Source organism: Tauraco erythrolophus, chromosome 6, assembly GCF_009769465.1.
Source record: "Tauraco erythrolophus isolate bTauEry1 chromosome 6, bTauEry1.pri, whole genome shotgun sequence".
NCBI classification, from domain to species: domain Eukaryota; kingdom Metazoa; phylum Chordata; class Aves; order Musophagiformes; family Musophagidae; genus Tauraco; species Tauraco erythrolophus.
This window is the reverse complement of record NC_141470.1, coordinates 6,199,029-6,220,891: the sequence shown is the minus strand read 5'-3', so window position 1 is coordinate 6,220,891 and position 21,863 is coordinate 6,199,029. Positions and strand designations below refer to the sequence as shown.

General features: G+C 52.0%; 2 protein-coding genes across 3 annotated transcripts in view; one reads left to right on the top strand and one right to left on the bottom strand.

Annotated features, from left to right (window-relative positions):
• IGHMBP2 (immunoglobulin mu DNA binding protein 2) overlaps window positions 1-2,089 on the bottom strand; it is a 40,888-nt gene extending 38,799 nt beyond the window's left edge. The window contains exons 1-2 of the mRNA XM_086612948.1: window positions 2,016-2,089; window positions 292-461 (exon numbers count right to left, since the gene is read on the bottom strand). Coding sequence (XP_086469074.1) covers window positions 292-461; window positions 2,016-2,089 — 244 coding nt within the window. The remainder of the gene's footprint in view (window positions 1-291; window positions 462-2,015) is intronic.
• Window positions 2,090-2,147: 58 nt separating this feature from the next.
• Window positions 2,148-18,006, top strand: MRPL21 (mitochondrial ribosomal protein L21). 2 transcript variants are annotated; one of them, XM_086613555.1, is made up of 7 exons: window positions 2,148-2,181; window positions 3,332-3,389; window positions 7,273-7,358; window positions 10,305-10,468; window positions 11,982-12,034; window positions 17,035-17,138; window positions 17,818-18,006. In XM_086613555.1, exons 1-7 carry the CDS (start codon window positions 2,154-2,156, stop codon window positions 17,880-17,882), a joined length of 558 nt encoding a protein of 185 aa, XP_086469681.1. In that variant the 5' UTR covers window positions 2,148-2,153; the 3' UTR covers window positions 17,883-18,006. The 2 variants fall into 2 exon arrangements, with proteins under 2 accessions (XP_086469681.1, XP_086469680.1); XM_086613554.1 differs by having other exon boundaries at window positions 10,302-10,468.
• The last annotated feature ends 3,857 nt before the right edge of the window (window positions 18,007-21,863 follow it).

The window sequence follows — 21,863 nt, the reverse complement described above, 5'->3', positions numbered from 1 at the left end:
CAAAATCCTTAAGGACAAGAGGCCAAGGCTTTGCTTTTAGGGATTCAGGAGGAGCAAAGCCAGCTCTTTAATCACTGGCACTACTTCCCAGTGCAACATCCACGTCCATAACAAGCCGAGGGAAAAAGAGGCTGGTTTTCTCCAGGTTAATCCTGTAGTAACATTTTCTCCCTGCCTTTTTTTCGCATCAGTTGCTCAGTCTTTAACAACATCACACTAGAAAGACGTCAGGAAGGAGACACTGGTCACCTCTCCCTTTTCCTACTTTGCAACAACAGGAACATCACTTACCAGGCCCGAAGCTGTTACAGGGCAGCTCGGCGTCTGACTCGTGTCTCCCAGGCTGGAACGTGACGAGCAGCCGTCCGTAGAGGCTGGTTCTCTGGTGGGCAGCTCGGAGTTTGAGCAGGCAGACGCCTCTGCGCTGCAGCTCCTTCAGGGAGACGCCTTCCTGCCATGCCCTGGGAACCACACACAGGCGTGAGAACCCTTTGAGATGCACAGCTCCAGATGGCAAACCAGAGACAGACAGGGCAGGAGATGGAGAAGAAGGGAGGGATGATGGCAAAGGAGACATCAGCCTGCTGAGGCGCTGGCTTCGCAGTGACGCAACTAGACTGGCTTCCCCAGGGTAATTTTGGGAATCGGGGTGATGCTCACAGCCTGGAGAGGCGGTGACATCCATTTCTGTGTGTTTTCCCCTCTCCTGTTTGGGTGTGGAAAGGAAGGACTTGCTCAGTTACCCACGGCCCAGGGGAGAACAACCTGAGTTTTCTCCTGCACGTATCAGCGCTAAAATGGAAGACTTCCCATTTCTCACACCTCCAGCAGACGCCGCGCGTGGCTGCACCGGGAAGAGGAGCCGAGTCTGGCACAGACTCGCGGGCTGTGGCACAAGATGCTGTCCTGTGGGCACAAAGTCTGCCGTGGCAGCGCCTCTGCTCCCCAGTCCCTCTCGGGGCGGAGGGGTGTCTGATTTTGCACAGATGAAACCAAAATAGAAAATCCCCCAGCTGTAGGCTCCTCACTCCCCCAGTTTGGCTTGTTTCCCACAGGTTGGTTTGCCTGCACCCCTGGCACGGCCCTACACAACCTGGAGGCACCTGGGGATCCCTTGTCCTCCCTGGCACCACGGATCCACGTGAGTCGTGTGGGGTTTGGCTCCAGCTGGAGCCCCAGGGCAGGGCTGGGGAGGGCGTCAGGGTCTCAGCATCCTCTTGGGGTCTGGGGGAGGAGAAGGGGAACCCCATGGTGCTGACGTGAGCCTGGATCTATAGGTGACAGCAAGCTCTACAGGGTGAGCCAAAGAGGGGTTCCTGTAGGGCTGAGCTGGTCCTATAGGGGTGAGTCCAGTAGAGCTTCCCATAGACTAGGGCAGGCCCTATAGGGTGGGTTTGCTATTGGGATGTGCTGGTTATATCGCAGTGAGTACAGCAGCGTTTCCTATAAGCGACAGCAGGTTTCCCATGGGTGACAGCAGCCCCTATAGGGGCGGCTCGGGCAGCGTTTCCTATAGGTGACAGCAGCCCCTATAGGAGTGGCTCTGGCAGCGTTTCCTATCGGTGACAGCAGGTTTCCCATAGGTGACAGCGGCCCCTATAGGAGTGGCTCTGGCAGCGTTTCCTATCGGTGACAGCAGGTTTCCCATAGGTGACAGCGGCCCCTGTAGGGGCGGCTCTGGCTGTGTTTCCTATAGGTGACAGCAGGCCCTATAGGGGCGGCTCTGGCTGTGTTTCCCATAGGTGACAGCAGCCTCTATAGGGGCGGCTGTGGCTGTGTTTCCCATAGGTGACAGCAGCCCCTATAGGGGCGGCTCGGGCAGCGTTTCCTATAGGTGACAGCAGCCCCTATAGGGGCGGCTCTGGCTGTGTTTCCCATAGGCGACAGCAGCCCCTATAGGAGCGGCTGTGGCTGTGTTTCCCATAGGTGACACCGCCCCCCCCGGCCCGGTGCCGCTATAGGCGCCAGCCGCTCCATAGGGGCTGCCCGGGAGGGCTTCCCTCCGCGGACCGTACCTGCTCTCGGCGAGCTCGGCCTCCCGCTCCTCCCGCAGCAGCTCCAGCTGCCGCTCCGCCGCCTCCTCCGCCATGGCCGCGCCGCCATGGCCTCACGGGGCGCTTCCGCTTCCGGGGCGGGCGGCGGGGGTGACCGTGATGGCGGCGGCCCGGCGGCGGGCGGCAGGTGAGGCGGGAGGAGGCGCCCCGAGCTCCGCGGCCGCCGGGGGAGGGACGGACGGACGGACGGACGGGTCTGCACCGGGCCGGGCGGCCCGGCCCTTGGGTTGGTGGCGCTTGGGGTGGCGGGCGAAGGAGAGGGTGTTCCCGCAGGGCAGCCGGGCGCGCTCCGTCTTTTAGTCAAAAACATCGTTCCAGAAAACTCGCCGTTATCCTGAGGGAACGGAAAGACGAACCCCCGAGCGGACGTTTTTCGGCTTTCGTCCGTTTTTTGCTAATGAAGCGTCCAGCTCCTTTCCGAAAAACGCCGAAGTTAGGCCCAAAGCGTCACTTAAGTTGTAGCAAACCGCTCATTCCCTGAGTGTTTTTATTTGGAATGGTGAACGTCAGCCCCTGCGTGTGCTGCCCGGAAAAGCAGGGGTAAACGTTTTAAATTCCCGTGTCCCGCGGCTCCGCTCCTCTTGCCGGGAGCGAAAAGGCACGGGGGTGTTAAACCCAAATCTGCTGCCCCTTCCCTGCCCTTCCCAGTTCGCTGCAATTCCCTTGGCATCCCGGTGTCCGCCTGGGCCAGCGAGTTGCTGGAAGCACACCTTGTCTTCCTGCTCTCTTTTCCGAGAGGAAGCTTGTTAAAGCTCCCTGGAAGCGGCTGAGAATCCCCTGGCAAACGTGTAATGGTTTCCCTCCCTTTTTGGAGGGCCCAGGGGGCCGGGAAGGATCGGTTAGTGCTCGGAGTTGGAGCACACCACGGTTTTGTTCCCTTTTTTTGACCCGTTCCTCCCCTTTGCCTTTCGCTCACGTCGTTTTCCAAAAGAGGTGGTGGGATGCTCAGAGCGTCACCGTGTCAAATCGTCGTGTCTGGCTGGAATTGTCACTTGGAACAAGCGTGTTTGCGGTAGGGAGGGAGGCCCTTTTCCTGCCCCCTGGCAGTGCCACGCAGAACTGATGGGTCCTTTCTCTTACTGTGTCTTGTTTTGCCGCCACCTCTGTCGTTGCCCGTCGTGATAAAACTGACCGAAGCTTTTACAGGCAGAAAGATGGTACCAGGAAGCTGACCAGCACTGTGACACCTCAGCATTGCTCCAGTACTGCCTCACCAGAGATTAAAAGCCCAGCAGTTGCTGCTTATTTTTAATTCTTTTTCCCTCTCTCCCTTTTAGCCTTGCTTTCGTCTGTGGTTCGGCACCGGAGTTCCCAGAGCACCTCACTGCAGCAAGGGTAATGGCAAATGAGTTTCTGCTTTGCTTTTTGCCCCTTGAAACGCTGACCTTCTGTGGTGGGGGTGGGGAGGGCAGCTTATTTTTCCTTTGGGAAGGAGGCTTGTCTGACCCCTTTGTCAGTCCGTTGCTTCCCAGTAAGGTTTGGACTCTCTGCGTACCTGCAGTCACCTTTGCCAGAAGGATGCTTCCGTTGAGCTGTGGAGTGAAGCAGGTGAGGCTGGAGACAGATAACTAGATCCTCCAGTGATAAAAGGCTCTCAGTGTGCCTGGCAGCAGAGGAGCCACTTGAGTCAGGACATCAAAATGCCTCAAATGCAGAAGGGGCTTCAGCTGCCACTCGTTTTGTTAGGTACAGGTAGTCTGCTCCTCAGCCAGACTTGTCTTCTGCCTGAAGTCTTCAATATCTGGTCAATACTGGACTTGCACTGCAGTCTTCGTAAGGTGGGATTAACAGCCCAAGCACTGCGGGATGCCAAGCTGGGAAACTTCAGGCTCCATTCATTCCAGCACTTTGAGCTGCTCCTTTGTGTCTGTATGTAGTTCCCTCTGCGGGATCTCACATGGAGGAACCCGGGCAGAGCTGCGGGCTGTGCTGCTGCCTGCCTTGACCAGGAGAGGACACTGCAGAAGCAGAGAGCTCCTCTGAGAAACAGCAAGATTTGCTCCTTCCCTCCGTGCTGCTGAAGGGTGCAGGGGGTGGCCTCTTCCCGCTGGTCCTCAGGCAGGTGGGAGCACGGTTTGGGTCTCTGCCGGTGTGACACAGCGCCCAACACTGTTGCTGAACCTCACAACAAGCCCACGAAGCCTCCGTGCTTGTGGTTCTGTACTTGCTCCCAAGCGCTTTGAGTTTCTACGAAATGAGAGCCCTTTGAGGGGCGTTGCTGGGCATGAGAGTGAGCCCATCAAATGCAACTGCTGCTGTTAATTTTGCCTTCTTTCACTAGCTTCTAACGTTTTTTCCTGAATATTCCGTGCAGCTTGCGCATCCTCTGTTGGTTTTAGAAGGTGTGGATCTCAGAGCGCAGGAAATTCTGAACCTCCCGTTCTTGGTGGAGATGGTATTTACCAAGCAGCACTTTTTTCTTCCAATTTCAGAAAACGATGCCTTTTTGGTCATCTCGTCGAGACGCAGGGTGGATCTCCTTCCTCTTTAGATCTAGTATTGGGTTTGTGGTATCATAGATTCCTGCTGAATAAGGAACTACAGTCTGCTGCCTGTTGGTCATGCGTCTCTTTCTGAGCAAAGGCATTTGGCAGCTCTTGAGATAATCCCTGGATGCTGCAGGATCGGCCTCGTGCCTCCTTTCCCTGCCCCCTGAAGTACGTCCCGCAGTTCTCATGAAAGCACTGTCCCTGGTCAGAGTGGTGCTTTTCTCTCCAGTCCTTTGGGAACAAATCGGTAGTTTTTGTAACTGTCTCCTTTGCAGAGTTGTCAGCAGCTGCCTCTGGTCCTCCTTCTTTTTCCTCCTCGTCCTGGAGGTCTTGGAAAACCAGCTAATTATAAGCAAGTGCCATTTGCATTTTTTCCACTCCAACTCCCACTGCGAGCCTGGCGCAGAGTTTCGTGTTTGAGTTAACACCCTGTGGCACACGTGGGCAGAGTTCATTGTTGTTCAGCTCCGGTGTTTTAACCGGGGTTCTCGTGATTCAGCGCTGTCTGCACCACTCTCGAGAAAGGCAGCGTGTGCACGCGAATCCCTGCGGCACTGACGGTCCAGGGCTCGAGGCCGTCAGGAATTAGTTCGGTTTCGAGGCGGAGCATCCCTCCCAGTGATAGTCTTGAAGAGCAGAAAGAATCCCCCACGACAGCTGATGAGAACACGTTGCTGGCTGCTAGCTGAAATGCCCCTTGCGGTTTTCGGTCTTTTGTTCTGTATCCGTCCTGTAGCCTGCTTGCCCTCAGGCCCTCGGTTTAGTCACCAAACTGAAGGTGTCACGTGCTGTGACAGCTATATGCTGTTTTCGGTAGGTAAGAGAGCAACATCTAAGTATAGACAGTAGAGCAGGTGTCAGCTAAGATGTCCTTTGGGTGGTGGTGCAGTCTGAGCTGTGGATGCTGCTGTGGTTGTGCCAGTGCTGAGCGATCCTACAGGGATGTGTCTGTGGTGCTCAGGACCTCCCCGGGCTGGTCACCAGGAAGGTCTTCAGGGACTGATGCAACGTCTTCAACTGGGGACGCTCGTGTCTCAGCCGTAGAGTCGCAGAGGGTTTGAAACAAGATGTTATCAAAATGACTGTCTGTCACAACGGTGGAAGCTACCCCTTCAAGAAGAATAAGGATTTCGTTTGCACCTTTCAGCAAAACATCTTGGTGCTCAAACTCATCGTGAGGAATTGTGTGTGTGTGGCTGGATGGCTGCGGGGCAGTGCCCGCTCCCTGCTGTGGTCAGCCTGCACCAAGATGGGGTCTCAGAAGTCTTGTTAGATGCCACTGCTCATTCCTCCCCCGTGTGATATTGTGGATTGTAGGCAGTCACGGTAACGGCACAGAGGAGGCTTTTGGACTAAATGTTTGTGGTGTCAGATGCTGAATTGCACTGAGGGTGGGAGAAGCCGTTATTGTTGCCATTCAGGGAATGTAGCTGTCAGTGACAAAAGAAGAGCAGCCTCATAACTCTCCTGTAAAGAACCCAGCCGTGGTCTTAAGGCCCTCTCTAAACTATCTGTTTAACAGAGAAGAGCTTCAAAAAGTGAAGGGAAAAGAGGATGCGTGTGAGTCCTTCATGTGCAGCACGAAAGGCTGGTTTAAGAACGCTCATTAGCCCTTCTTGCCCATCAAAGGCACGTTGCCTCCTCCCGGGTGCTCCCTGCTGGCGGGTGACTTTAGGGCTTTGAACTTGGTGCTGAAGTGGGTTGAGGAGCCTTAACGTGTTCAGCCTCTCAGATGTGGCGGAGATCACTTGTATCTATATCTGGAAAAGCGTAACAAAAGCCTCTTATCTAAACCTCAGGTGTAAGCAAGGCTTAAGGTAGGTCTGTTTCCATTGGAATTGGTGACAGAATTCCGGTCTGTAACAATAAGGTGGTGGGAAGTCACCGGTGGTCGCCGAGCTTGATCACCACTAGCGCATCCAGCTGCAGATCTCAGCATCAGGAACGAGCGATAACCTAGCCTGGGTGGATTTTCAGTTAACTTTCAATCTGTTTCTTCTGCGCTCCTCCTTTGTTTCAAACTGTTTTAAATAACAGTCTGAAGTTGGAAGTAAAAAAAAAAAAAAAAAAATCCGTTTCCCCACACTGAATTTTATAATAGGATGAGAGCAAAGCAAACCAACCACTGAGGCATTTATCCCTTTTTCTTAAAGCTTGCTGCAATTCGTGGCGGACCTAAATGACATTAAGCCCTGGGAGCAGGGATGACACTTGGTAGAGCATCTGCAGGTGGAACTCAGAAATGAGACCAAGCGTTTTCTCTGTGTTTTTGGACAGCCTTCTGATACAGGCTGCAGCTTCAGCCCTTCTGCCGCATCTCTTCTCCTGCTGGAGTGCTTTTGCCAGGTGGTGGGAGGAAGATCTGGGGACTTTGCCATACCAAGTGTCCTCCCTCGTACTAAGTCCTGGGGAGGTAACCTGGCTTTTGCCTTGCCTGCCTCCCTCTGTCCTTGCCTGCCTCCGTCTGTCCGTGACACTGAACGCTGGAGCAGAAAACCTCTCCTTGCTCATGAGCTGCTGCAATGTGAAATGTGATCTGTGGGAAATTGCCCTCTGGCCCAGGTGGGCTTTGGGTTGAGACTCTCGTACTGACAAATCATTAAGTCTCCTGTACAACTTCTGCTCCCCCAGTGGAAAACCACTTTCTACTCCATCTCCAGCTTCTTTGACCTTTTTTCCTCTTGATGACATCTGTTTGCTACAAGTGAATCTTGCCTTATCGTTCACAGGCTTGTTGCCAAAACATCTCTAACTTCACCCCCATGGCCTGAAGTGAAACTTCCAGATCCAGTGGAAGAAGCAAAGTATCATGCAGGTAAAGGTCTCAAGGCTCCAGGTGAAGACCAGCACTAGAGTATTGCCAGTGGTGGCCTGGCTGAGCATCAATAAGTGTCTTCAATGACTGGAGCTAGTTTTTTGTTGTTCATGTTTCTGTCTCATTTCTTGTGTGTGTTGGTGTCACTGGACTTGTGCTCCAGCTGCTGGTACTGGAAATTGGGGTAGAATATGAGGTCTTCTTAGCTTATGACAACGTGACAGCTTGTAACACTTCCAGAGGCATCTTACCTGATGTGGTGTGTTGCTTTCTAAAGCACGAGACAGGCCTTTTGGACAGGAGAGAACGATTATTTTTCTTTTAATGGGTAAATCAAAAAGCGAAGCCAGCATAAGCAGTTGGATGGTGGGCACATCAGAGGGCTGGTGTATTTTAGTGCATGAAACAGAACGCTAGAGCCAGCATAAGCAGTTGGGTGGTGGGCACATGACAGAGCTGCAGAGGTGTGACATAAGGCAAGGAGCAGCTGGGCAGTGACATAACATGGGTGAACGTGTGCTTGTCCCCACATCTAATCAGGACCTTTCAATGCAGCCAGTGGTCCTCCTGAAAGGAGCAGGTGGACCATACGGTGGTCAGCCTCACGAGTCAATGAGGTCACTGTTCAGCGACCGTCCTCATCACTTACCTTTGCTAGAACACGTCAGTGTGCCACTTGTAAGGAGGCACAGGTTCCCCTGGCAGGTGGGGGGTGCAAAAATCAAGCACAGAGGAGGCCCATGTGTCTGGCCTCCTGTTGCCCAGGTGGGGCTGTTGTCATCCAGACCGTGCTAGGGATGGCAGTGGGGAAGCCAACACGTGTACGGGATGTTTCTCAGAACTAGGCAGTAATAAGCCCCAGCGGGTGAATTTCTTTTACAGCTGCTGTGGCAATTAGCAGTTGTGTGCTTCCTGCAGGCAGTGAGGAAACAGGCAGTCCTACTGCCTTGGGACATCTGCGAAAGGCACCTGACTTCTCTACTTTAGATGGAAGAGATCCGGGAAGCGAAGGAGAGGAATTCTTTTACAAGGAGAGAGGAACTGTGCCCACCTTTTTGCAAAGGGTCTCCTATCGTCTGGCTGCAGTGTGCTAATAACTGTGTGAGTGATGTGCTTTGGAGAGGGCCTCCTGCTCCAGGTCTCCTCTCTGACTGTTTTCCATCCTGCTTTTTATCTCGTTTTTTTCTCCTGGATTGCCCGAGTGAGGGATGAGCGTTCTGTCCCTGAGCATGGTTTGACCCAGCAGTGAACCACAAAGTGCTGGGTTTGATTTGCCGGAGCCCCGCGGTGAGCCGGGTCCCACGTTCCCCTGATGGATTTACATGGGATCCTCAGGGCTGCTGTGATTTCCGTGACTCGTAACCTCCTACTGTTTATGAGCTGGCGTCGTTATCTCCTGGCTGTGCTTATCCAAAGCAAACAGCAGCGAGAGCGTTCGAATTCCGTTTCTGTTTTCCTGCTGGCTGTGGAGACAGCCATGGAAGTTTTAGGAAGGGTTGCTCTGCGTGGTGCTGGGACACGAGCCATACTAGCGATCAGGTGGTAACATCACTTGATGTTTCCTGCCACTAGAGGTGTTTGGAAGAGTTAACAACAACTTCAGAGCCCAAGTACAGGGAAGAAAATGTACCGGTTTGGTCCCAAAAAGATGAGAAAGCCCCGTGGGTGGAAAGTTGACATTTGACAAGGAAATAACCCTTGTTAGAGCTTGAATCTGTGTGGGGTTTGCTAGGAGAAAGCTGTAGCCAGCATTTGGAAATGTCCAATTTTGAAACGTTCACCACAGGGGTACTGCTGTGCCTAGACAGGCAGTTTGGAGCTGGAAGAAATTTGTTGTGCAGTTGAGGGTGTAACAAAGGAGGGGGTGGTATTTTTTCTCTGGAGTTTTCGTAGTGGACTGCTGTCAGCCAGGGAAAAGAGCACACGGTGGATTTTTCTTCTGGGACAGCAATTCCAGCAACACAGAAGCTAAGCTCTTCATCGTAGTGGGAGCTGCAGCAACTACTGCCTTGCACATGATTTCTGTTCTTGCCTCCACCTTTAATGGTTTGCATCTGCTGGGTTGAAGCTTGGACACTTTCCAAGCATTCAGGTTTGGTTTGACAGGCTGCTAAATTCTTGTCTGTCCCAAATGGATGTTGTTTTGTTTACGTTCCGAGAAAAAAATGATTCAGCCACTTTTGAGGACAATGCAGAAAATCTGTTTTTCCAGTTATAGAAAAGTTACTCTTTTTGTGAACAGCTCAAGAGGGTGGAAAGCTACTATTTGGCTGTGGAATGGCTCTCATTAAGCAATACCTTTTGATGTTCCCATGAAAATCGGTTTTGGCTTGGCTGCTCAGGAAGCTGATGGCAGGAAGCTGGGCTTGTTCATATGCAGGACCTCGTCCCTGGGATTCGTTCTGCTCCTGGCACCTGCTCTGCGTGTATGTGCATGTGGGAAGAGATTTTTCTGGAAAAGGGTGAGGGAAAGGTCTCTCTTGTCTTTGCTGCAGGTACAAGTTTTCTGACCACGCTTTGTTAGTCTGCTGGAGCACTTTTTCCTGTGTACTTTGCCGGACTCTTCCGGATGTTCCTGCGTGCCTGGCGCAGTATTCAGAGTCCTGGGCCTTCTGCGTGTTGCCTGGGGTATGAGGGGGGGCTCCTCTCCAAATGTAAGATGCATGGACAAGCGCTCTTTTATGGAATGCTTTATGCCTGGATACAGTGCATTTTGGGATGCCTAAGGAATGGGTTTGCCAGCAACTAGAGTACGAGCAGGCCATGAAATTTCCGAAAGGGAGGTGCACACCCTGTAGGAACCAACATTGCTGTTGATCCTTGCTTAGAGATTCCCAGAAGATAAGAGTTTTGGTGGGAGAACAGCGCGGCTGGATTAGTTTTGAACAGCTCTCCGCACCTCGCTGGGTTTTCCATGCTGATTCCTTCCCTGCTCTTTGCCAGCAGAAGTGGTGCGGAAGGTGAACGAGATGATTGCAGCGGGGCAGTACGGGCGCCTCTTCGCCGTGGTCCACTTTGCCAGCAAGCAGTGGAAAATAACCAGTGAAGACTTGATTATGATGGACAACGTGCTGGAGGCTGAGTGTGGAGACCGAATCCGGATGGAAAAGGTGAGGTGCTGTGCTTCCGCAGTTCCTGCGATGCCATGCGGTGTATGAGGCCGGAGCAAATTCCCTGCCAACGTTCCTTGAGGCAAAACCCATAACCGGTTTTTAAAAACAAGTCCTGAAGAGCTCCTGTCGGATCTCCCGTTCTTACTTCAGCTGTTTGCTTTGCCTTAGTTCTGTTCCAATTTCAGTTACGCTGCTCGGGATATTGTTTTGATTTCTGTTCAACAGGGTTGGAATGAGTCATGCCAGACTCTGTTAGAGACAGATTTTTGTTGTACTAACTTCATCAAAAATTCAATTACAGTAGTTGTTGTTTCTAGGGACGGCAGCTGAAGACTGTGTTTACCTGGAGACTCCACCACCCAAAATACTTGCAGCACTCCCAGAGGGACTGTCACTGCTCAACGCTTTGCCAGATCCTTATCACGCTGAGTGTGTTGGGTGGAGGGAGAGGGATGGTGCTTGTAGGGGAGAACTGCCAAGTTCAATACCTCTATCTATAGCCTCGGTTAACCGGCAGCAACTTGTAGAGGCTCGTTAAGCTGAATCTTAACGATTATCAAGTGGGATTCTGTTGCTTAAGCTTGATGTTGGTTGTTAGAGCCAAGCAACGACCAGGCTCTCCAGTTAAGGAGAGCCAGGCAGTTTTTCTGCTCACCCATTGCTTTGAAGTCCAGTTCTGAGGCAGCTCTGCAGGCTGCGTCCTGCATCCTCGTACGCAGCGGGGAGAGGAGTGGTTTGCGTGGAGCAGCCAGCTAGGAATGCAAAGGTCCAGATGGGAGTGAAGAAGGTGAAGAACTTGCCTAACCACCATAACCCTTTTGGGATTTTACTGGCAAGTATCTGCCCAAAACAAAAGTCAGACCATCTCGTGACCGTTCGTATGTTGCTTTTAGCTGCTGAGTTTGGGGAAGGAGGCAGTTCTGTAGGAAACACTTCCTCTTCTCCCGATACCTGGGCCTTTAGGGTAGGCAGGTGGCTGAAGTGCCCTGAGACAAAGGGGCTGGTCCCTGGGGTGGTGAACCCCCCTGAGATGTTCATTTCTTTATTGCCCATCTTGGGGCCTCGTGGAGGAGAATGAGGGAAGAGCTTCTCTACTGGTGTACGTAGCGATCGCTATAAAAATCCAATTATTTTAGGAGCTGCCATTCATTCAGATCCCACACAAGGCGTATTATTCTTCTTCCCTGTATTGCTATTCATATCTTTTACAACTGTTGGTGAGCCAGAACAGAAAGGTTCAGTGTGTTCTGATCAATGTGAAAGATACTTCTAAAGTCTGTTTTAGTAGGATAAGCTCTCCTGGAAGACTGTTTAATGAATTTGTCTCTTGCCTGTTAGCTGCCTTTCCCCACCATCCCTCTCTAAGTAACAGTGTCGGGTTTGAAATGTGTTAAAGGCCTATTTTTAAGCAGTTTGACTCCTTTATGGGGACTGTAGAATTTGGAAGATGCTGTTTGCATTTCCACTGGGACAATGAACCAGTGATATGTGCCTGATCTGTTTTCCGTAGGTTTTGCTGGTTGGTGCTGATGACTTCACGCTCATTGGAAGGCCACTCCTGGGGTAAGATGTCTCATACAAGAATTATCTTCACGACGGTGCTTGTACTTAATTGTAGCTTCAGGGCTCCTGCTGTCCCTGAAACTGAAGAGAAACTTGGATTTGTCAGTAGTAGCCTTTTTCCCAGCCCCGTGCCTTTGGAAAGAATCACCAGTAAAACAAGCTCATCACCCTCTGTGACCATTGCCACAGTGCCAGGGCAGAGCAGCAGTACCTGTTCCTAAGGTAACTGTAGGGTAGTCACCTCTGTTGGGTTGCATCTTTTTCTGGTGGTGTAAGCCTTGCACAAACTAGCAGTAAATCTTGCTCTTCAACATCTTTTACTCCCTTACCCTAATTTTGGTGATAGCCATCTTGGAAGAACCCAGAAATCCTTTTGTATCCCTTAATTTGACTTGGCTTTTTTAACCTGTTTCCTTTTGCCCTTGTCTTAACCCAGCAGGCCTTAATTTTAGAGTTCCTAATTTTCCCTTTGTCCTAGTTCCATGGTCCAGCAATCACAGAACTGGGGAGAAGGAGTTTACCCCCTTCCACCATCTCCATCCCAGTGCGGTAGGACTTGCTACACAAAAGGGCAGAACACCTGGTTCTTCAGCCTTTTCTTCACCAAAAGGAAGTGGTGTGTGGACCAGGTGTTCCTGCTCAGCTCTTAGCTCCATCCAAAAGCAAAGTCATGAAGGGTTGTTTTCCCCAGGACAAGAGGTTTTTGTGGTAAAACACAAGTCTGGATAAGGTGGGTTGCAGGTGCTCAAAGTATCTGGAAGCCCTGGCTGTGGTCTGGTTACAGGCTAAACCACACGTTTAGGTCTTAGCTTGGAGACTGCAGCAGTGTTGGCAGAGGATGGTCAGATAAGGAGGAACTTGCACATCCGAGAATTATTTCTTGGTGGCTTGTAGATTCGGGTTAGAAATACCACATGGTTTCAGACTGGTTTCGCTTCTGAGCACTTTCTGTGGTACCAGGGGGCTGTTGGTATTTAAGAGTTACTGGTAACGTGTTTGTGCAGTTGATAACGTGACTGCAGTTGCACTGGTGGTAACAGCCTGGGGCTCCCTGTGTTAGAGAGGATTTTGAGGGCTGTCAATCCTTTGAACGGTACTGCAAATAGATCTGGAACAGCAGATCGACAGGAGTCTTTGAATTATTGCCAGATGTTGCACTTGTGGAAGATTTTTAGGAAGGGGAATCTCGTTATCAGGACTAGAAATGTCGTCTTGCAGAAATTCAAGTAAGAGCCCAAGTTCTGCAGCAGGGATATGCCACGTCAGGCAGTTTAAGAGCACCATCCTTCACCTGCCTCTCTCAACTAGTGGCCCTGGGGTGGTTCTTGGCAGCTCTCAGTTTGTGTGCTGGACTTTTGGCGTGTGGCCTGAGACCCAGGAGCTCTGCAAAGGAAGAAAACCAGCTGTCTGGTTGCTGCAGGTGCTCCAAGTGTGTGGAAAGTGTTGTCAGTTGCTTGAAGCAGACCAAACTGCACATCTGCCAGCGTTAGCTTGAACTCCAGTAACTTTGGCAGAGGAACATCAGTGGGAGGAGGAGGAGGAAGCGGCTGACCAGGCAGAGTGAAAGGCTGGTGGGGAGGTGCCATCCTCCCTCCGAGCTGTAGGGAACCTCCCGAGCCGCCAGCTCTCCGATATGGGCTGAGGAAAGGGCAGCAGAACCCAGTGTGTTGTGAGCAACGTGGACTGCAGTTCTTTCCCATAGTTCCCAGTTGTGCCTAAACCACAAGCATTTTGGAGGGGAGATAAGAGGCTGGATGCGAACAAAGGCAGTGTTGTTTTTCTGTTGTTTTAAAAATAAACACACCAGTGAGTGCTTGCACCAACGTCTGCGTAACTTCATTACAGCTGCACTCCCTGTTCAGACTGGGAGGCGGGTAGGAACTTGTCCTGTTTTGGACAGATGGTCATGTTCTGATGTTCTGTAGCAGTGAGATACCTCCCAAGATGATACTCCTCTAAAGCCTTAAAAAACAACAGTGAAACCAAACATATCTGCGTGGCAGAGGCTATTCTGGGAACTCGTAGCTGGCTCCTGCTCCGAAATCCATTGGGTTGTGTGGTGTTCAAGTCCCCTGCTGCCTGGTCGATGGGCACGAGGGCGTCAGGCAGTACGGAGTTTGGCTGTGTGGTGCAGAAATCGTTGGGCACTCTTAAAGCTGTGGTTGGAAGTGAGTAACCTTGGGCAGGTTTGCGTTTCAGGCCGCCAGCCGAGTGCCCTCAGCTGGTTTAGACCTGAGTGAAATGAACGGTGCCTCTAGGAGAACGTTCAGCTTGTTTCCAGACAAAGTGCAGCTGATGGGAATTTTTTTCCTCTAGGTGAGTCTTACTCTTTCTCCTGCCACCTGCCCCTTCTTGCCGTGGCTTCAGTGAAATGACAAAGGGCCCTGGACTTGTTCTTTTCCCGGACAACTAGGCTGGCATTCAGCCACCTTCTGCAGGGAGCGAGCGAGCTTGTCAACCAAAATTATTACCTCTAAGAGTTACGATCCTTTGGGGTTGCAGGTTGCCTGGATCTTCTTCCCTGCTTAATGGCAATAGCTTTCAGCCCAACTTAGATCGATGAGATTTCAGCGGGAATTTTTCTTGCCTCCTGCAAAAATCTGCTAGATGTGCTTTGTCATGAAGTTATTTCGCTGCTGAAAGCCTGACTGTCTATGTCAGGCTCTGGGAAATGTGTGACCCCCTTTTTATTTTTATGGACATTCCAGTCATACCTAAAACATTCAATAAAAGGTTTTTTTTTGTTTTTTTCTTCTTGGGCTCTACTTTGCTGAGAACTTTTCTGTTCGTATGCACTTGACCAGCAAGTTGGTTTCTGCTGTGCTTCAGCCTTTCATCCAGCAGGTCCCAGTGCTTTGTCCAAGGGAGGAGGACTCATCGGGGCCCATTGGCCTTGAACTTTGACTTGCAGAGAGAAGCCACGCTTAGATGCTCAACTGTCTCGACAATACCCTTAAAGATTTGCTTGAAAGCACGTCAACACTTATGAGCAATGTCGAGGGGGACACTTACCTACGCTTGATCCATGTCAGTGTTTCTGCCTTCGGCTGGATGCTGCCCAAGGCCCAGGACAGCCAGTGTGGTCCCGTGGCGAGGGCTGTATCGGGGACAGCGTGGCCGTGCTGCTGCAAACCCTGGCTCTCCTGAGAGCAGCACAGAGATGTCAGCGACCAGGCCGCTTGATCTGGCCTGGCCGCTTTCCAGTTTTCCCATGTGATGGTCATGAGTGAGTTTCTTACATGCCTGTGCAGTCCAAGCCTGGGAGAAGTCAGTGGGAGTTCAGCTTTCCCTTTGCCGGGCAGGAATTAAACCCAGAAAGTGCAGCTCCCGAATTGCAGTGGTAAAACACAGCTGGTCCCTGGAGCACCGTGGTTTTTGGTCTCTTCCCTAGCAGTGCAGAGCTGGGTGTTCCAGTGATGCTGCTGGGTCGTGTCGCTGGGCTGGATCCGGGTACCATCCTTCAGCTGGGATGTCAGGGTCACCCAGTGGTCTCTTAAAATCTAGATTATCTTACGTCTGCTTTCTTCTGGGCTGATTGCTAAATGCAGATATATTGGTTTTCTCCTCTGGCTGCCCTTCCCTCCTCCCTCAAGGATTCAATCTCCGATATATATTACACCCCAGAGGGTAAATGTTAAGAGAGATGGTAAACGTCTCAAAGCCTTTGGCCTCCCAGTGACCTTGCTGGAACAGTTGGGTTAGATGGGCTTCCCCTCTCTGCCCCCATTAAGTGCAGAGTCGTTTGTCAGGAAAATGTTCTTTAAATGTCTTCTGGCAGCGAAGCGAGCATGCTAATGAGTTTTTAATGGTGTGATGGTGCATGAAAGAGTGTCTCTTCCTTCTTCATTGTGGATGTTGATGAAAACCACACTTTCCAAAGCTTTAGTCTGGCTCGTCTGGAGGCACTCATCTTCCCAGGGAGGAGCTGTCGTGCAGACAGGTAGCTGGTCTTCCAGCGCGTGCTTCAGACCACCTTGTTCTCCAGCTCCGGTGTTTTTCAGATAGCAGCGAGCAATCCCAGCGCTCTTTGTCTCACTTCAGTGAGTTGTCTTCTCTTGGAGCTCTGCAGAATGCCTGGGTGGGCTGGAGGTGTTTGTGTGTGTCGGTAAGGTAATGAGGAGGGACGAATTACTCTGTGATTTTGCCCACCTGTGACAGAAACACGGGCCATGTTCTTCTCTTCATCTCCGTCCTCGGGGAGGGAGGATGTTTACTTGCTGAGAATTTTCATGTGTAGAAATGAGATCTAGAAATAATTTGAGTCTTTGAGTGGTCTCACCACTCAACCTGAATTCCCCCAGCTGCGGAGTAGGGAGCAGTACATGAAATCCTCAGTGAGTCCCCGTCTTTTCTTCCAATTTGGAGTAAACAAGCAGGACAGACCAGGAGTGGGAAGCAGAAGGGAGGCGTGGGGGAGAAGTGACTTGCTCCAGCAGCCAATTAGCTGTGCTTCCCGCCAGAAACAGTGGGCCAAATCCCTTTTCACTGAGCCTTTGCCAGGACTTAGGTGGGCAAGGTGAGAAGACTTTCTTCCAGCTGTCTGTGATGCTTTATAGAAGGAGGAAGAACTTCTGTGTTGACCAGCATAGCACAGGAGAAGGGGCCACGGGTGGGTTTAGCCTGTACCGTAAGCAAAGTAGGACACATAAGAGCATGTGAACGTGCCAGGAGAATTTATCTTAGTGTAATCCTACAAGTTCCTGCAGGTTCATCTTACTGCTGCCTCCTTGGCTGTTTCTGATCTTATCCCTCACCTGACAGACTGCCCTGCAAATGGTCCCATCCCTTGGCTGGTCCACGTACAGCACCTTGAGGCTTTCGGTCTTGCACTGTGAAGCCCACAGCCTGACAGATTGCCCTCCTTCCACGGTGACTTTGTAGCTCTGTGGAGCTGGAAGGCAGGATGTGTTCTGTGTGTCACTTTTCCCCAGAAACCTGCTCACCAATAGGAGGAGAATGTAAATAATTAAAAATTGATACTTTTATAATTTATTTTTAAGGAAAGATCTCGTCCGTGTGGAGGCTACTGTGATTGAAAAGACGGAGTCATGGCCAAAAATTAACATGCGCTTTTGGAAGAGGCACAACTATCAAAGGAAGAAAAGTAAGATGGAAAGAGTGCAGAGCTTCCCTCCCTGCTGTTTTGTTGCTGGATCCGGGAGGGGGGGGGGGCGTATCGTGACACGGGGGCGGTGCGTGGGGAAGGAGCCTCACTCGCCGTACCCCCAGGACCCCCCATGGCACAGCACCTCTTTCCCAAGTGTCCCACTGTACTCAGAGCGTGGTGACTTAATGTTCCCTTGGTCCAGCACCCTTTGTTAGATAGCCTTGCAAAAGACCTTGCTGGAAAAAAAAATATCCTGGGCAGAAAAGCAATTTTGTTCTCTTTCCAAAGCCTTAAACATTGGATATGTCATCACAGATATTAGCAGGTGTCCTTGGCAGGCTTTTGGGTCACCAAAGGGCTGCCCCTTCTCAGATCCGACTGCGAGGGTGGAAAATTGTGACTGTTCCCTAATGGGACGAGTGCTAAAACCTTGGCCTGTCTGACGCAGTCCCGCGGGAGCTCTGCCCAGAGCTCTGCTCGTGCCATAGCACTGGTATGCGGCTGGCGTGCCAAGGCAGCAGCATCTGCCAGCGCACCCCCTGCCAGAACTGGCACGCCTTGGCACGCCGCGGGCCGATGGAGCTGAACCAGCAGGAACCTCCCGCAAGGTACGCAACAGTTCTCTGCTGTCATCTGATTTTTTTTGTTTTTTCTCTCTCTTTTCATTCTTTTTCAGTCATTGTGAACCCACAGACTGTCCTTCGGATAAACACCATAGAAATCTTCCCCTGTCTGTCGTGATCGACCGGGTGTTGTGTGGCTTATCGTTGCTGTAGGCAATTATGGAAATAAAGCTGCCGTGTCATTGGAAAGTTCTGGACTTCCTGCTGTTGTTGGAAATGGAAATCTATATGGACTTTCTTTATAAAAAACAATGAAATCTTTTTTTTAAACTATTATTTCAGCCTTGACGGTGTTTATTTGTCAGGAGTTTTAAACAACCCGGGATCCATTGCCAGCTCTCGAGCTGGTTCATGCCAGCGGGGTCCACCTTTGCCTGCACACCTCTATGTGCTTTAGGAGTTCAGGTGCTCAGCTGTGTCTTAAAAATACTCTGGGCTTCGCTGGTGGTGGAAGACAAGGGCCACCCACCTGCCTGGTCCCAGAGGTGAGGCTCTGAGCCCAGAGGCAGAATCTGTGTGTATAATCAGTCAATTTAATGAGCCTGGGTTAATTTAATGTGGCTGTGCTTAGTTACTCGTGTCCTTGCAAGTTTCCCTGCCCTGGCACTGTGAGGGCACTTGAGGCTGGCAGAGAGGCAGGCATGCTTGGGTGACCTGGTGTGCCCCTTGGAAACACTCCTTGCTGTCCACAGGCTGCAGTTACGTCGCTGTAAATAGGGGAAGTGTTTTTTAAAGAGTGGAAAGTGTCATTTTGCCCCCCACCCCTTTTCCTCTCCTGACAAAAGCCCTGCTGCTCTGCTCGTGTAATTCCTGGTGGTGTATGGCTTTGGGAAGTGTCCTGGGGTGCAGTCTGGCCCGCAGCAAACACGGGACTGAATTGAGCAGTGAAACGAGATGACTGCAGGATCCCACATCTACTCCCAGCTGATGCTAAGTGGTGAAAAATCCTTCTTAAAGATCAGCAACAGGAGATGCAGCGCAGAAATTGCCCTCTTAAAGGCGAGCCAACGAGTCTATTGCCTAGCAGTAAGTCGTCTGTGTGCATAATACCATCAGAATGAGACACCGGTGGCTCAGGAGCGATTTCATGTCTACCTCACAGACTTGGTGCTTGACCTGCTGAGTGTATTTTCATGTCTGGGTCTCAGTGTTGCCTCTCCGCTCTGCGAGTCAGCGCTGTCACGTGCTGAGCATCCGTGCGGTTCAGTCTCTCGCTCCGCTGCAGTCACAGCCGCGCTCCGCAGGTGTTTCTGGCCCATAATAACAACCCGGAGGAGTTTCCTAGAGCTTGCTTTCAGCAGGATTCCCTACAGCTGCTGTGAGAAGTGGTAAGTGCTCACCTTGCCCCTTCTCCAGGGCATACCTTGCTCCAGGTGAGTCAGGAGGAACATCTGCGTGGGGGTGTCCTTCCGCAGCCCCGCTGTCACTCCTCCGTGGCACCAAGGTTGCCCACAGCCCTGTACTGAAGTTAGTGCTAGTTTTGAAGATAACTATCTCTGGGTCTTGTCCTGTCTTTAGATCTCACCAGTCTGTATAAACCTTCCACTTCAGGTGCCAGGAATGGCAAGCGTGGTGGCACAAGCTGCATTTCATCCTGCCTGGCTCCAGCTAGAGAGATCCAGGCGTGCTGGGGTTAAGCCGTTCTCCAGTTGCTGGCAAGAGCTGGTCATCTGCAGAGGCTGACTCATCTCTTCCCCTTTAGGATAGCCTGGCCCAAACAGCCCTTGGGAGATGCTGTTCCATCTCCACTGCCTGTACAAGGAGGTTGGACACCTGGATTTCCGACAGCTACTGGTGATAGGAAGGCAGGGACCTTCCTGCGACCAGCTTTGATCCTTGCAGCCTTATGTCCAAGCTCTTGCACATGGCAGGCAGTGGGGGGACCTCTCCTCCAAATTCATCTCCCACCTCTTCCCCCCGCTCTCCCAAAGGTGGCTCCGGTTCCACGCTGGGACCGCAGACCCCGGTGGAGCGGTGAGTCACGGCACGTTGTGGGCCAGCACCAGGACTGGTGCGGTCGCTGCCTTCCAGTTACAGATCGCCCGGAATCCGCAGCGGAAGCAATTTTACTGGAAACCTCCCAGTCCCTCTGCGTTCCTTAAGGCGTGCAAATGCCAGGGCTAAGAAACAGCACGTCTTGGCTTTACGGGGGCGCAGAGGGAATGTTCTGTCCTTCCTGCGTGTGGAGAAACACTTGGAGATGATGAGAGGGACTTCATGGCTCAGAATTATGGGAGGAAAAGCCCAGTGTTGATTCAAAAGGAAAATCGAATGTCTTGAGTCGATCTGTGAAAGTGGTTCTCCCAAAAAAAACCCAGCCCTTGGGAAATGTCATTCTAACCCAAGTGAGATCCTAGATGAAATTAGGGTGGCTTCACAGCATTTGGGGGGAGAAAAATGCAGGAAGGGAAAATTCAGCCAATATCAGAAAGTCCTGAGTTTTGTTCTGAAAATTTTGTAATATAAAATTAGAGCAAAATACTCAGGGTTTTCTGAAATTATGCATTCAGACTAAGGCAAAAGGGGATGATTTTTGACCTTTTTTTCAGGAGAACGTAAAGAAAAAGTTTTTTGCCATTCCAAGTAGCAGCAGAAATCCCCAGTTCTCCTCCAGAGCGGAGCCGCAAGTCTCAGTTTGGCTTCTCACGGTGGGGGAATGGCCACTTGTGATCCTCTTTCTGGCAGAATTTTCTCAAAAAAGCAGGTTTTCTCTTGCTCTCCTTCTCTGCGCTCTCCTTCTCCGCACTCCTCCTTTCTCCTAAGCACTGATTCATAGTGGAAATGTATCTGTTAGGACAAAACATCTTGTAGGACAGCATGTCAGATCAGGGTGGAATTTGAGAGATGCTTTGCCCAGAGCCTCTGAAGATGAGGCATCTGCACGGGTGAGACAAGAACCAGGTCTGAGCTCCTGCCATCCAGCGCCTCTCCGCGCAAACCCGCAGCGTTTTCCCCCCGATCTCCCCTTGGCACTGCGTGACTTTGTGTAAATAAGGACTGGCTGCCCGGGGGGGGGGGAGCAGGGGGCATCCATCTGCTCTGCCAGAGCCGAATTCCAGTGCGTGCTCCCTGCCCGCCGGCCACAAAGCCACCGCCTGTTCTGGTTTCTCTCTCGCGCTTTCGAAGAATGTCGGAGGCTCCGCGTCGCTCCCCAGCAGCAGGACAACAGGCTTCGCCGCGCTGACATTTTGCCGCAAGAAGGAAGCGTTGTTCCCTCGCCAGCCGCGCTGCCCGGAGCTTTGCTCGGAAGGAGCTGTCGGGAGGTGCCATCGGATCTCTGCCAGCTCCGCTTCAGCCTCGCGGTGCTCTCACGTCCCCCTGTTCGGAGCGTGAACGCCCGGGTGCAGCAGGTGGGATTCCTGGCCGTGATGCTCTCCGGATCCCAGATGGACCACGCAGCCCCCCGAACACCCGTCGCTCCGGAGGTGTTTAGTCCAGCCCTAACTGGGTGTGTGCCGGGGCAGCAAGTGCTGTGGCACAAGAGACTGATGAACTGGTGGCCCAGCTGAACGTCAGCCCGGTTGGCACCTCATCCCTTGCCCGTTTAAAAGCAACGGACCGCGGCACCTCGGTTCGTTTGTGGCTGTGGTTTCCCCCCCCAGATACAGTTGCTTTCCAGAGTTGGTTTGGAGCGAGGCTTCAATCGTTTAAGAGGCCAAGGCTGTTCTTCCAGACCCTCCAAGGGGGGGCCATGGTCACGGCTGCGCGGATGCAAAGTCCGCAGCGTCGAGATGCTCGGATTTGGGCTTCGCATCCTGACGGCAGTGACATCACCGTCACGACTGATGGGGAAACGGCCCGTGGTGGTCGTGCTATGGGACAGGTGTCTGCGGCGTGTCTCCAGGGCTCTGTCTGGACAAGTTTGAAATTACCTGCATGGCGGGGTTCCTCTTCCTTCCCTGGGCGCGTTGTGCCGTGTTCCAAAACCGGCTTCACAGGCAGAGCCGTTTCTCGCAGCGCGATGAGGGCTTCCCGTTGCGAGGATCCGTTATCCGCGAAGCGCGAGAGCTGTGATGAGCGGCCGCGTCCTTCCTTCCCGACCGCCGGCTTCTGCGGAACGCCAGGAGTGTGCGGAGCTCTCCCTTGGGGACCCACGGGG